The sequence below is a fragment of the Mytilus galloprovincialis genome, chromosome 12 (assembly GCF_965363235.1).
Source record: "Mytilus galloprovincialis chromosome 12, xbMytGall1.hap1.1, whole genome shotgun sequence".
NCBI lineage: Eukaryota > Metazoa > Mollusca > Bivalvia > Mytilida > Mytilidae > Mytilus > Mytilus galloprovincialis.
In genome coordinates this window covers 70,498,961-70,515,197 of record NC_134849.1, presented here as the reverse complement: position 1 = coordinate 70,515,197, position 16,237 = coordinate 70,498,961, and the positions used below count along the sequence as shown (strand labels likewise).

The window sequence follows — 16,237 nt, the reverse complement described above, 5'->3', positions numbered from 1 at the left end:
CAATCAACTTGAAACTTGGTATATATGTTCTGTATGATATGATCTTTCTAATTTTAATTCCAAATTAGAGATTTAACCCCATTTTCACGGTCCACTGAACATAGAAAATGATAGTGCGGATGGGGCATCCGTGAACTGGGGACACATTCTTGTTTCTTTACTGGATTTAAAGAATTTTACATTGCCAATGATTTGGAATAAATTGTATATAACTGGAATTTCAAAACCAAATATAAATACATTTTTTTGGCTAAAACATCAAGATACAACGATTATGGTATCCTGTATCAATGAAGAAAATATGGAAATTTCTGAATAAATTGTACTAATTGTTTTCAAAACAAGCACATATTTAGGAGTTTTATAATACTGTTACATTTAAAATGGATTTTAAGAAAAAGTATACTGTTCAGATTATTTAAAGCAGATTTTACAATAAAATAAAACTAAAAAAATGCTTTCGGTTTCTTATGGTTTCCTGTCGCGTTTAAAAAACCCTTTAATTTAACATTGAAAATAGATTTTAAATATTAACATGAAGCAAGTAACACTAGTAATTGTGTTCATTTATGTCTTTTGAAATATATTGTGCAAAATAAAGAAAATAAAGATTGGTTTCCTGTTTGGTTTCCTGTCATGTAAACGGTGAATCAAAATGTATAAATATTTTCTTAAAAAACTCAATTGTTCAGTTAATACTATTCAAACACCAACACAACCCACAGAATAAAAGTTAGAGTTTTAGAACTTATACAAAAGGATACAAAAAGAAACCAAAGGCCGAATACCAAATTATGGTCCATATATGCATTGTACCACAAGGTTCCATATTACAAAGGGAAGTCTGAGATTGAGTTTGGGGTAATTGCCCCAAACATGGAGGAATAAGGGGCCAAAAACAAGCATTTTTCTAGTTTCCAGACAACAACTTGTGTTTAGGTGAATGGATCTCTCTGAAATTTTACGACAAGGTACCATACTACAAAGGAAAGTCTGGGATTGAGTTTGGGGGGTAATTGCTCTAAAGAGGGATTCAAAAAGTTTGGGGGGGGATTTTTTTCCCATTTTTTTTAAGGGGTTCATATTTTGCACAATAGATTTGTAAGATCTTTGACCACATTTATTTTTGTGTTGGAAGCCTATATTATGTAAAAAATGTGATCCCAATCCAAATTCAGACAGTATCAAGTTTGAATATTGTATCCAAATTTGCCCCCACTGTATCAGGCTGCACTCAGCGAAGCATTTAATTTTAATTTTAATTTATTGGTTTAAAGAAATGCACTACGAAATAACTGTGTTCTCATGCCAGCAAGACAAGATCTACAAATTAGTCATCATGGTTGAAATTGTCGGACAATCCCTTATTGAAGTAATTGCCCTTTAATGATGATTTTTCACCAATGTTTTGCGTTTTTGCCTAAAATCTGAAAAAAAAACTATATTAGATGTAAAGAAATTTCAATCAGCAAAAATGATCAGCAATTGACGAGATCTCAGTATTCCCCCCAGATATTTCATTTAGCATCCTGGTAAACAGGGACGTTTGAAATACCATCTTGTTTCTAAAAATTATTGGATAACATTCATAACATAACCTATACATATAAAAAAAAAACCAATTTAGATAGCCTCACTTTCAAGAAATATAGCATCACATTACCATGACATGCATGATGCTAAAAGGCCTGGGGGAGAACACTGGATCTGACAATCCTTATTGGAGTTTTCTTTTTAATGAGGATTTTTGGTATTTTTTAAATTTGGCCTATTACTTTCTTAAAAACTATATTAGATAATAGAATCTTAAATAACCAAAAACGATCAGCAAGACTAGATCAACAAAGATTTCTATTCTAGTCAACAACATGGAGAGAGTCCATTGTTGATGATGCACATAGACCTAGGTGAGCGACAGAGGCTCATTAGTTATTATTTTCTGAAAATCGCAAAATTATGGTCTGCAGATCTGTAAACCAAAAAATTTAAAAACTCTCCTTATTGAAACTGAAATATTATTTCTCTTTTTACTTGTTTAGGTAAGCTTTTGCCTAATGTATTTTCACTCCCTTCCGATACTTGTTGCTCGAGAGTACATTAAAACATTCTGATTCATAATCAGCAAAATAAGTTTATAACTTCATTAGAACGTGATTAATATTGCCTGTAGTTCATGTTCCATCCATTTATTGCATTAATTGCATTAAAAGCGTCCTATTCCATATCCAAATCACTTGTCTAACACTGTTTAATTTTGAAGCGGATCAGCTACATGACATGTATGACAGAAATCCGTATCCGTACCATAATTACAGTTAAATATATTAACTACAGATACAGGAATGACACAGGCTGACAGCTAACAGAAGAATAATGGTCCCAAAATGGAAAATTACACATTCCACACGCATTAACAGAATTTTGGATAGATCTCTGTGCTTGATGTATATATTTCATGTAAATGCTTTCTTTCAATTTATTGATTAATGTTGCTTAACTTTCATGACTTATATTTATCATGTTTATATATACATGATATATATCTTTTTAATCAGAAACAATGAATTTCATTAACATTATAACATGTATAAACAGAATAGTTTTTAAATTGAATTAAATTTCCTGTTTAATATAAAAAGAAAATTTAGTGCTAGATTTTTAGTTGGTACTTTATTACCAGAGGAAAAATATAATTGTCTAACTATAAATAATGGAACATTGTAGTGCCACACTTTATGCATTTTTCTTTTCAAGTCTCACCGCTTCTTTTATTTTCAATTTCAGTTTTAAAAATAGAATTCACTTCTCTCTACATGCTCTATGATTCTAAAGTAGTGTGAGCCCTGCAACTACAAAGTTTGTGGTTTTTCTCTAGATTGATCAACCAATATGGCCTCCTAGTCTAAAATAGAAGACCCTTCTCCCTATAATTCTAAAGTAGTATGAGCCCTACAACTACAAAGTTTGTGGTTTTCTCTAGATTGATCAACCAATATGGCCTCCTAGTCTAAAATAGAAGACCCTTCTCCCTATAATTCTAAAGTAGTATGAGCCCGGTTGAACTACAAAGTTTGTGGTTTTTCTCCAGATTGATCAACCATTACGCCTCCTAGTCTAAAATAGAACATTGAGCATATAGAGGTCAAACTAATATTTCTAAAATAATAACAAACCACACCAGTAGCCAAAAAGGGGGATGCAAAGTTCCCCTTTTGTGGAGACCAAAAGTATAAAAGACTTATAAAGTTGAGATTCAGATTAAAAAGGTTGACTATTAACATTACAGTGACACAACACTAAAATAACTCCCATTAGACAGCCTGTCTAATAATACAGTGACTTGACACAAAAATAACTCCCATTAGACAGCCTGGCTTACAATACAGTGACGTGACACAAAAATAACTCCCATTAGACAGCCTTGTTAATAATACAGTGACACAACACAAAAATAATTCCCATTAGACAGCCTGTCTAATAATACAGTGACTTGACACAAAAAAAACTCCCATTAGACAGCCTGGCTTACAATACAGTGACGTGACACAAAAATAACTCCCATTAGACAGCCTTGTTAATAATACAGTGACACAACACAAAAATAATTCCCATTAGACAGCCTGTCTAATAATACAGTGACTTGACACAAAAATAACTCCCATTAGACAGCCTTGTTAATAATGCAGTGATGTGAGACAAAAAAACTGCCATTAGACAGCCTGTCTTATAATACAGTGACGTGACACAAACATAACTCCCATTAGACAGCCTGTCTAATAATACAGTGATGTGACACAAACATAACTCCCATTAGACAGCCTGTCTAATAATACAGTGACGTGACACAAAAATAACTCCCATTAGACAGCCTGTCTTCAATACAGTGACGTGACACAAAAATAACTCCCATTAGACAGCCTGTCTAATAATACAGTGACGTGACACAAACATAACTCCCATTAGACAGCCTGTCTAATAATACAGTGACGTGACACAAACATAACTCCCATTAGACAGCCTGTCTAATAATACAGTGACGTGACACAAAAATAACTCCCATTAGACAGCCTGTCTTCAATACAGTGACGTGACACAAAAATAACTCCCATTAGACAGCCTGGCTAATAATACAGTGACTTGACACAAAAATAACTCCCATTAGACAGCCTGTCTAATAATATAGTGACACAACACAAAAATAACTCCCATTAGACAGCCTGTCTAATAATATAGTGACACAACACAAAAATAACTCCCATTAGACAGCCTGTCTAATAATACAGTGACTTGACACAAAAATAACTCCCATTAGACAGCCTGTCTAATAATACAGTGACTTGACACAAAAATAACTCCCATTAGACAGCCTGGCTTACAATACAGTGACGTGACACAAAAATAACTCCCATTAGACAGCCTTGTTAATAATGCAGTGATGTGAGACAAAAAAACTGCCATTAGACAGCCTTGCTAATAACAGGCCTTCATGCTATTATGAATTTGTCCTAAAACTCTTACACTGAGCTATGTATGGTACTATGGTAGGTTATACCTTACACTGAGCTATGTATGGTACTATGGTAGGTTATATCTTTCACTGAGCTATTTATGGTACTATGGTAGGTTAAACCTTACACTGAGCTATTTATGGTACTATGGTAGGTTATATCTTACACTGAGCTATTTATGGTACTATGGTAGGCTATACCTTTCACTGAGCTATTTATGGTACTATGGTAGGTTAAACCTCTTTTTTTTTTTAAATTCATGACAAGTTACTTGTCACAAGTATACACATTCAGAAATAGATCAACTGATATTTATATAAATGTGAAGAACTGAAATTGAGCTATTTTATATTTTCAGGTTAAAGATCTACTGTTTGTTTTATTTGATTCAAGTCCAGTCAATTTATTACTTAGTAAAGGTAATTTAATATTATAGTCAAATTGTATTGGATCGTTACTTTTTTTTTTTTATCGAATGAAATTCAGAAATATCATGAATATATTTCAATTGTAAATGTTAGAATTTTTAAAGGGGTGATAATCAAGAGCTAGCTGGTTCATTCTAAGTAGCATTTCACCAGTGCTTTTTTTTCTTTTTAAGGTGGTACCTAACACTTTAACTAAATTTAATTTGGCTCGTTTAATTTTCTTAATATTTTGACAAATTATTTACTTTGACTCTTTGACAAAAATAAAAATTTCAAAAAATTTGAACCAACCGTTTAATCAGAAAAATTACACTGGTTATATATAGCAGTTTGACAAACACTTATTTTGATCATTGAGAAGCTTGATACTCCCTTATAAACACAACGTCATTAAAACATTCTGCTGATTATACAGAGTTATCTCCCTGTAGTGTCAGGTACCACCTTTTTGTTAAATAAATTGGAAACAAAAAATAACATGACATAATTTATACAAAATGAAGTGCATTTGTTAGTGAAAACTAAACAAAACATTACAATCATTACAATGTGAGTTGCTTAAAGAGTAAGAATTTTTAAAAAGTCACTTGTAGTGTAGGAATGACAGATTGGATGTTAATGTCAATGAGACAGCAACCATTCAATGAAAGAGGTCAACATTGTATTCAACCATTGGAAACTATCTTTAAATTAGAACTATCACCGAGTTTGTACTTACATTAATGAGCAACACAAGTGCCACATGTGGAGCACCTAAGATAACCCCTAACTTTTGATGGGTTTCCTGTCACTCAGTCTTTAAGTTATAGCTCACCTGGCCCGAAGGGCCAAGTGAGCTTTTCTCATCACTTATCATCCGTCCGTCATCCGTCGACATTAACTTTTTAGATTTTGAACTTCTTTTAGAGAACCACTGAATGGAATGAAACCAAACATGGCATGCATGTTCCATATGAGGTGCTGACCAAGTGTTCATACTTTGTAGCCGATCCATCATCCAAGATGGCCGCCAGTGGGGGACTTAGTTTAACATAGGACCCTATGGGAAATGCATGCAAATCACTTCTTTAAAGAGAACCACTGAATGGAATGAAACCAAACATGGCATGAATGTTCCTTATGAGGTGCTGAACAAGTGTTGTTACTTTGTAGCCGATCCATTATCTAAGATGGCTGCCAGCGGAGGACTTAGTTTAACATAGGACCCTATGGGAAATGCATACAAATGACTTCTTTAAGAGAACCACTGAATGGAATGAAACCAAACATGTCATGAATGTTCTTTATGAGGTGGTGACCAAATGTTGTTACTTTTTAGCCGATCCATTATCTAAGATGGCCGCCAGCGGGGGACTTAGTTTAACATAGGACCCTATGGGAAATGCATACAAATGACTTCTTTTAGAGAACCAATGAATGGAATGAAACCAAACATGTCATGAATGTTCCTTATGAGGTGCTGACCAAATGTTTTTCTTCGTAGCCGATCCATCATCCAAGATGGCTGCCAGCGGGGGACTTAATTTTACATAGGACCCTATGGGAAATGCATACAAATGACTTCTTTTAGAGAACCACTAAATGGAATGAAACCAAACATGACATGAATGTTCCTTATGAGGTGCTGACCAAGTGTTGTTACTTTGTAGCCGATCCATTATCTAAGATGGCCGCCAGCGGGGGACATAGTTTAACATAGGACCCTATGGGAAATGCATACAAATGACTTCTTTTAGAGAACCACTAAATGGTATAAAACAAAACATAGCATGAATGTTCCTTATGAGGTGCTGACCAAGTGTTGTTACTTTGTCGCTATTGCAACATCCAAGATGGCTGCCAGTGGGGGGACTTAGTTTAACATAGGACCCTATGGGAAATGCATACAAGTCTTCTTCTAAAGAACCACTGAATGGAATGAAACCAAACATGTCATGAATGTTCCTTATGAGGTGCTGACCAAATGTTGTTACTTTGTAGCCGATCCATCATCCAAGATGGCCGCCAGCGGGGGACTTAGTTTAACATAGGACCCTATGGGAAATGCATACAAATGACTTCTTTTAGAGAACCACTAAGTGGTATAAAACAAAACATAGCATGAATGTTCCTTAAGAGGTGCTGACCAAGTGTTGTTACTTTGTCGCCATTGCAACATCCAAGATGGCTGCCAGTGGGGGGGGGGACTTAGTTTAACATAGGACCCTATGGGAAATGCATACAAGTTTTCTTCTAAAGAACCACTGAATTGAATGAAATCAAACATAGCATGAATGTTTCTTTCCTTATGAGATGCTGGCCAAGTGTTGTTACTTTTAGCCAAATTTTATATTTTTTTATATGATTTCAAAAACCCAAGTAGAATCAGGTGAGTGATACAGGCTCTTGAGAGCCCCTAGTTAATTTTGTGTTTTGTGTACTGTTGTTTGTTTTTTTTCTTTTTAGCCATATTTTTATTTTGAACATCTATTATTTGTATTTATTAGATCCGTGTCCAGTCAATGTGATCCTTGTACAGTCAAGTTGTTATTATAGTCAATGTGATCCTTTACAGTCAAGTTGTTATTATAGTCAATGTGATCCTTGTACAGTCAAGTTACTATTATAGGTAAGTGTACATTATATGTGAACTATATAAGATCAATTACTATTGAAATTTGTTTCAAATGTAAAATATTCAAACTCTATAAGGGGAGATAATGTAAAATGTTCAAACTCTATAGGGGGAGATAATGTAAAATGTTCAAACTCTATAGGGGGAGATAATGTAAAATGTTCAAACTCTATAAGCATGGTAAGGGGAGATAATGTAAAATGTTCAAACTCTATAAGGGGAGATAATGTAAAATGTTCAAACTCTATAAGCATGGTAAGGGGAGATAATGTAAAATGTTCAAACTCTATAGGTGGAGATAATGTAAAATATTCAAACTCTATAAGGGGAGATAATGTTAAATGTTCAAACTCTATAAGGGGAGATCAGATAACTGTAAAATGTTTAAACTCTATATGGGGAGATAATGTACAATGTTCAAACTCTATAAGGGGAGATAATCAACATATAGTTTTTATATTCAAAATACTATATACCACCAATGTTTTTATAATAAACAAGACACAAAGAATGTGATGACATCATTACAATGTTATTTGTCTTCAAATATAAAATTGAACTTGTGCTATAGAAAAATAAAGTGAGATGAGCAACCCAACAAAGCAAGAATGGAGATGTGTACAGGTTAATATATAGTCAACGATTCAAAAATAACCTCATATGATAAGGTCTTCATGTTTATGAAGCGGGCCATTACATTTAGGATTTAATTTCACATAATACCTTTTTTTGTTTGGTTTGGTTTGATTTAACGCCGTCACATGGTGACCCCCTATAGATTTGGTTAGTGAATTTCATATGGGTTCTTGACCTCTGTCTATTGTTAATGGTGACGTCATCTATTGATGTTGTTGTATTTCATTGTTTATTTTTATACAAAACGCAGCAGGAAAAGTCCCATGTGCGATAAACTTGTTATATCTTATATATGGTTCACTACTTACCCCCTTCGGCCTCAGCCCCTATGGATTTTACTAACCCTCTATGGATCCGTAGGGGGTCAATAGCGAACCATATAACTTATAACTGCAAGTTTATTTTATTGAAACAGGGAGATAACACACACACATTGATATGTTTATAAGAAACATTCATAACAAGTACGAATAAAGTATTTTTTAGTCATACTTCAATGTTACATATATATCGGGCTTAAACAAGTAAATATGATTTATAGTCATTTTTCACAGATGCTTTAGATGACGACACAACGTTACTTATAAATTAGGCTGACCACAGAAGTACATTCATCAGTATTTATTTATTAGTATGTATTGTATAATATATGTTTTTTTAAGAGAACAAAACAAATCAATCTATAAAGACTGCCTCGTTGATCTTCACAGTGTTGTGGTTTTGTGTTCACCTTTAGTGTGGGAGGTGGTGGGTTTAAACCCTGGACAGTTCAACCAAAGATCTTCACGGTGTTGTGGTATTGTGTTTACTTTTAGTGTGGGAGGTGGTGGGTTTAAACCCTGGACAGTTAAACCAAAGACTTGAAAATTAATATTTGCTGCTTCTCCAAAATGAGGTAAATCAATACAGAGTCAGAGTAAGTAGTTTTCACATATGCCATACAGCCACTTCCTTTTTTTTACATATGCCATACAGCCACTTCCTTTTTTTCACATATGCCATACAGCCACTTCCTTTTTTTCACATCTGCCATACAGTCACTTTCTGTTTTCACATATGCCATACAGTCACTTCCTGTTTTCACATCTGCCATACATCCACTTCCTGGTTTCGCATCTGTCAAACATCCACTTCCTGTTTTCACATCTGTCGTATAGCCACATCCTATTGGTTGATAGTTTGAAATTATACAACACTCATTGTACAATGAAAATTTCTTTTTCTTGGCTTCTATGGAAGGGAATGATTTTATATTTGATGAACAGCTTGAAAATGTTGATTTGTAGAATGTTAGCAATTTTTATGCCCCTTTTTAATGGGCATTATGTTTTTTGATCTGTGGGTCCGTCTGTTCGTCTGACATTTGTCTGATCTTCCGTCCGTTGGTCCGTCTGTCCTGCTTCAAGTTAAAGTTTTTGATGAACTTGAAGTCCAATCAACTTGAAACTTAGTACACATGTTCCTTATGATATGATCTTTCTAATTTTAATGTCAAATTAGAGATTACTCCCAGTTCACAGTCCACTGAACATAGAACATTATAATGCGGAATGGGCATCCTTGTACTTAGGACACATTCTTGTTGTTTATGCTGTGCAACTTCTTTCTGTTACCCAATAGTTTGAAATTATTCAAATTCATTGTATAAAGAAAATGTTCATGAAAGTTCATGTGATGAATAACAATGATACATGTATCCCTAGACTAAAGAATAATGATATAAACAATTACAGTTTGTCCAACAGCCTTTAACAATGAGCAAAACCCATACCATATAATCATCTATAAAAAGCCTTGGTATGATAAAATGTGAAACATTTCAAAAGAAAAAATCAACAGCCTACTACAACAATGAAGGAAACACAAATATGGTACACAGCTTCTAACTACAGCCACTACGTTATAGGTCCTGGCTGTGGACAGGCACATACAGAATTAAAAAAAATGATTGAATTTAATGTGACTGGTCTAGTTGATTATTGATAATGTTTTAAGAAACTGTTACTTGATATTTTTTATGTGTTTCTTAAATGCCGACCTTTTTATAAAACCCAAATCTTGAAACGATCTCAAAATAAGGAGTTGTGGTATGATTAACAATGAAGCAATTAATCCTAGACCATAGGACAAAGATATAAACAATTACAGGTCGTTCAACAGCCTTCCACAATGAGCAAAACTCATACCATATAATAATTAGGAGATGTGGTATGATTAACTGATTAACAATGAAGCAATTAATCCTAGACCATAGGACAAAGAAATAAACAATTACAGGTCGTTCAACAGCCTTCAACAATGTGCAAAACTCATACCATATAATAATTAGGAGATGTGGTATGATTAACAATGATACAATTATTCCTAGACCATAGGACAGATATAAACAATTACAGGTCGTCTAATAGCCTTCAACAATGAGCAAAACCCATACCATATAATAATTAGAAGATGTGGTATGATTAACAATGATACAATTATTCCTAGACCATAGGACAAAGATATAAACAATTACAGGTCGTCTAATAGCCTTCAACAATGAGCAAAACCCATACCATATAATCATCTATAAAAGCCTTGGTATGATAAAATGTGAAACATTTCAAAAGAAAAACGAACAGCCTACTACAACAATGAAGGAAAAACAAATATGGTACACAGCTTCTAACTACAGCCACTACGTCATAGGTCCTGGCTGTGGACAGGCACATACAGAATAAAAAAAAATGATTGAATTTAATGTGACTGGTCTAGTTGATTATTGATAATGTTTTGAGAAGCTGCAATATGATATTTAATATTGTTCTTTATGTGTGTCTTAATGCTGGTAAATAAAACTTTTGAAATTTTTAGATCTGCAAAAGTGCAGTAGATGTTCTGGTGTTCGATGGAAAAAGTCACACCCTGCTTGTAGAATACATTTGTACCTCATTTAGGTATGTGATTAGATTTTTAAGGTTTTGAGTTCAGTTCATTAACTTTAAATAGTGCAGAAAAGTTGAAATAAATGACTGTTTCAATGCTATAATATATTATTTGAATGAAATAAAAAGATAAAAATATTAAGTCAGTATTTTACAACTCATAGTGATCATGTTTCAATTGGCAATAACACAAATACCTCAATTAAAACTCAACAGTACAATGTATATATTGACTATAATTATTCTTTTCTATTTTTAGGCTATAATGGAAAGTTGGAATGATGTAAGATTTACTTAATAGTCTCCTTGTCATTTATAGTTTTGTTTCCCATTAGGCCAAATAAAAACATATGTGTGGTTCCAGTAACCCTACCGTCCCTACTTTTTCGGCTTAAAAATAGCCTACCCTAAAGATTTTATTGTCATTTTTCATTAAGCACTGTTAAAGTCAGAATGTTGCTCCCATAGACTCAATGTAAAAAAAAATCCCTGCCTACCTACCCTAACTTATTTTCAGATGTAACTGGAACCACACATACTTTTTTATTTGGCCTTAGTGTACAATTAGATACAAGTATGTGATAACTTGAGATAAAACTAGTAGAATTCTAAGTGAACTACCAAACTACTTATTCCAAAAACAACAAAAAAATACAAAACTGGGACAAAGCAAGGTGAACTCAAAAACATTTCTACTCATTACACTGGTGACACAAACAGCATTTGAATCAGTATTCAGTAACTGAACAAAACAAACAAAAATGCAGTTTAAGAAATTTAGCGAATATTTTTCAAGTATGAATGTACATGATGTAGGAGGGGATGGACAGCTTTTGAGGATGGACAGCTTTTGAGGGAGGTGGGAAAGGGGGGGGAAGATTTTTAAAGTGGGAGATAGTGTATTATTTATGTAGTACCTTCAGAATCCTTGTTTATTTGTAACTCTAAGTAGGTCTATAGAGTTATTTGAAAAAAATATTGGGACAATTTTTCTACATAAAAAAAATAAAATACAGAAGTTATCTCCCCTTGCCATTGTTAAGTTCATGTGAGTTGAATACGACCAATCTATTTTATGGTATAAAGAGCTGACTGATGCAACACACTTTTGTCTTGTTAGGTTACATTCTCATTGCTTTATTATATCCCACATCTACATTTATTCAGTCTACATACATTTATATATGTATCTCTTTAAGTACGTTAATAGAGAGATTTCTACTAGCTGATATGAAAAAGGATGAGAAAGTAATTAGGGGCAAAGTGAATGAAACACAACTACATGTCTTTAAAAGGCAATTAAAGGACTTATTGAATGAAAAACACAACTACATGTCTTAAAAAGGACAAAAATAGGGGCAACTAAAGGACTAAGTGTATTACATATCTTTAAAAGGACAAAGGTCAAAGTCCAGAAAATACTACAAGAAAGAAAAATCAAGGATATGCCAAATCTAGTCCATGATTCTAAAAAAAAAAATTTTTGAAGGTTAACAATTTTTGTCGAGCCTGTGACTTAAGTCGCAGAAAGCTCGACATAGGGATAGTGATCCGACGGCGGATAACATCTAAAAAGCTTCATATTTAGAAGGTTGAAGACCTGGATGTTTCATACTTTGTATATAAATGCCTCATGTTATGAAGTTTCCGTCAGTCACATGTCCAATGTCCTTGACCTCATTTCTATGGTTCAGTGACTACTTGAAAAAAATATTTTTTGTAATGTTAAATTCTCTCTTATTATAAGTAATAGGATTACTATATTTGGTATGTGTGTACCTTGCAAGGTCTTCATGCCTGTTAGACAGTTTTTACTTGACCTAGACCTCATTTCATGAATCAGTGAACAAGGTTAAGTTTTGGTGATCAGGTCCATATCTCAGATACTATAAGCAATAGATCTAGTATATTCAGTGATGGAAGAACTGTAAAGTGTATATGTCCAAATGGCAGGTGTCATCTGACCGGGAACTCATTTTGATGGTTCAGTGGTTACAGTAAGGTTTTTGTGTTTTGGTCTGTTTTTATCCCCCACCTATGATAGTAGAGGGGCATTATGTTTTCTGGTCTGTGCCTCCGTTTGTCCGTCCCGTTAAAGTGTTTGTTTAGTTTTCTTGGTTAATGTTAAGTTTATGTGACAGTTGTGATAAAGCTTTTTATTTAGGACTATCAACATAATATCAATGATTAGTAAAGAAGGCGAGACATTTCATCGTGTGCACTCTTGGTGTTTTCTTGATAATATAAAATGCATAAATCCCAACAATTATATGCTATTAAAAGAATTCCTCTCTGTCTGTTATTTGAAGGAAGGATACTACTGATTTATGTAGTCATTGCTAAACAGAAGAAAACATAATTATTACCTAATTTAACAGTAAGGACATTCATTTCAATATATTTTTATTACGGTTTACTTACAGAAACTTACTACAGCTGCTGGGAATAGAGATATAGAAGCCTTAAAATTATGTCTACAGAATGGTGCAGACATTGATTATCAAGATTAAATGTAATTTCTATGTTTTACTTACAGAAACTTACTACAGCTGCTAGGAAAGGAGATATAGAAGCCTTAAAATTATGTCTACAGAATGGTGCAGACATCGATTATCGAGATGTAAGTAAAATATTCACATTCAAAGCTACCTTATTTTAATAACTCATAGAAAAATCATTTGAAGATACAGCCTTTTATGGTACATGAACAAAAAAAGACACAAAACTACATGTTACTTAAAATTAAAGCACAGTGAAACAGTGAAAACTACAAGTAACTTCAAAATGTTGAATATTGTACATAAACACACGACAACAATTTACTTTAGAACTATAATAACAAAAGTATAAAAAATAAAAAAACAAGTTGCTTCAGAACATAACAGATTGTACATAAGCAGTATAAAACAAACAAAGTTCTACAAATTACTTCAAAACAGAACAAATTGTACACCAGCAGTATAAAACACACAACTACAAATTACTTCAGAACAGAACAAATTGTACACCAGCAGTATAAAACACACAACTACAAGTTACTTCAGAACAGAACAAATTGTACACCAGCAGTATAAAACACACAACTACAAGTTACTTCAGAACATAACAAATTGTACACCAGCAGTATAAAACACACAACTACAAGTTACCTCAGAACAGAACAAATTGTACACCAGCAGTATAAAACACACAACTACAAGTTACTTCAGAACATAACAAATTGTACATAAGCAGTAAAAAAACAAACAACTACAAGTTACTTCAGAACAGAACAAATTGTACATAAGAAATATTCATATACAATTTGTCATATCTAATAAGACTTTATTTACAAAATATAACACATGAGTAAAAAAATCAGAAAAAGAAGAGCCGCTATAAAAAAGAATTATTTAAAAAGTGGGACACCAAACATAAATAATATTTCATGGTAGAATTTGACATCAAAATAACAAATAATAATTATAGCAATACAAACAAAACATAACTTAATTACAATGTTTACAGAAGCTCCCATTTCGCCTTAGTTAATTCTTATGTACCTGAAAATTTGTACTAAGGCAAACTGGGATTAATTTTATATAATTATTTTGACAGCTAATGCGAAATGAGAATAAGCCGTTAATTAGACAGTTTTAATGAACAAATATTTGTAATAATTATATCAAGTGGGGTCTCATTTTACTCGTATTATTGTTCTGAATTAGAAAATATTACTCCTTTTCATGTTTCTTAAAAAAATTTTTTTTATTGAAATGAATGATGATACTGAATCTACACTAATTCCTGTTGTTAATCAGACAGTTTTAACGAACAAATATTTGTAAGAATCATATAAAGTGGGGTCTCATTTTACTTGTTTTGTTCTACTGAATCCATTGATATAATTATTTTACACATTTCTTGAAAAAATTATTTTTTTAAGATATCAGGTTTTATGGAACTTCTGACATTTCACAACAAAACATGTTTATTTGTTGTTTATGTCGAATATAAATACAAGTATGACTGGTCATTTTATTCAGTTTTGACCACTGATTCATGTGATATATATTTTGTTTATATTTATTACACAACATTGTCCAGTTTATCAGACAAGTTTTGATGTCAGTTGTATTATTCCAGGGTAGTGGACAGACAGCATTAATGAAGGCTGCCATGTATGGACACCTGGAGATCTGTCGACTCCTCATTGATACAGGATGTAAGATCGACATCACAGCAGTATGTTATCTACTTAGTCTGATCACATTACTATTAATCTACACTAAATCATGTTGTTAATTATACAGGTTTAATGAACAAATATTTGTAATAATTATATCAAGTGGGGTCTCATTTTACTCGTATTATTGTTCTGAATCAGAAAATATTACTCCTTTTCATGTTTCTTAAAAAAAATTATTTTATTAAAATGAATAATTATACTGAATCTACACTAATTCCTGTTGTTAATAGACAGTTTTAACGAACAAATATTTGTAAGAATCATATAAAGTGGGGTCTCATTTTACTTGTTTTGTTCTACTGAATCCATTGATATAATTATTTTACACATTTCTTGAAAAAATTTTTTTTTAAGATATCAGGTTTTATGGAAGTTCTGACATTTCACAACAAAACATGTTTATTTATTGTTTATATACAATATAAATACAAGTGTGACTGGTCATTTTATTCAGTTTTGACCACTGATTCATGTGATATATATTTTGTTTATATTTATTACACAACATTGTCCAGTTTATCAGACAAGTTTTGATGTCAGTTGTATTATTCCAGAAGTATAATGGATGGACAGCATTAATGTTTGCTGCCAGTGGAGGACACCTGGAGATCTGTCGTCTCCTCATTGATAGAGGATGTAAGATCGACATCACAGATGTATGTTATCTACTTAGTCTGATCACATTACTATTAATCTACACTAAATCATGTTGTTAATTAGACAAGTTTAATGAACAAATGTTTGTAATAATTATATCAAGTGGGGTCTCATTTTACTCGTATTATTGTTCTGAATCAGAAAATATTCCTCCCTTTCATGTTTCTTAAAAAAAATATTTTTATTGAAATGAATGATGATACTGAATCTACACTAATTCCTGTTGTTAATCAGACAGTTTT

The 16,237-nt window shown here is 32.7% G+C and overlaps 1 protein-coding gene across 1 annotated transcript; it reads left to right on the top strand.

The window, feature by feature from the left end:
- Positions 1-4,856: 4,856 nt before the first annotated feature.
- Positions 4,857-16,054, top strand: LOC143053754 (cyclin-dependent kinase 4 inhibitor C-like). The gene is made up of 8 exons (XM_076226531.1): positions 4,857-4,927; positions 7,423-7,544; positions 8,741-8,817; positions 11,040-11,122; positions 11,370-11,393; positions 13,647-13,730; positions 15,236-15,334; positions 15,893-16,054. The coding sequence occupies exons 5-8, from the start codon at positions 11,376-11,378 to the stop codon at positions 16,052-16,054; spliced, it is 363 nt and encodes a 120-aa protein (XP_076082646.1). The 5' UTR covers positions 4,857-4,927; positions 7,423-7,544; positions 8,741-8,817; positions 11,040-11,122; positions 11,370-11,375.
- The last annotated feature ends 183 nt before the right edge of the window (positions 16,055-16,237 follow it).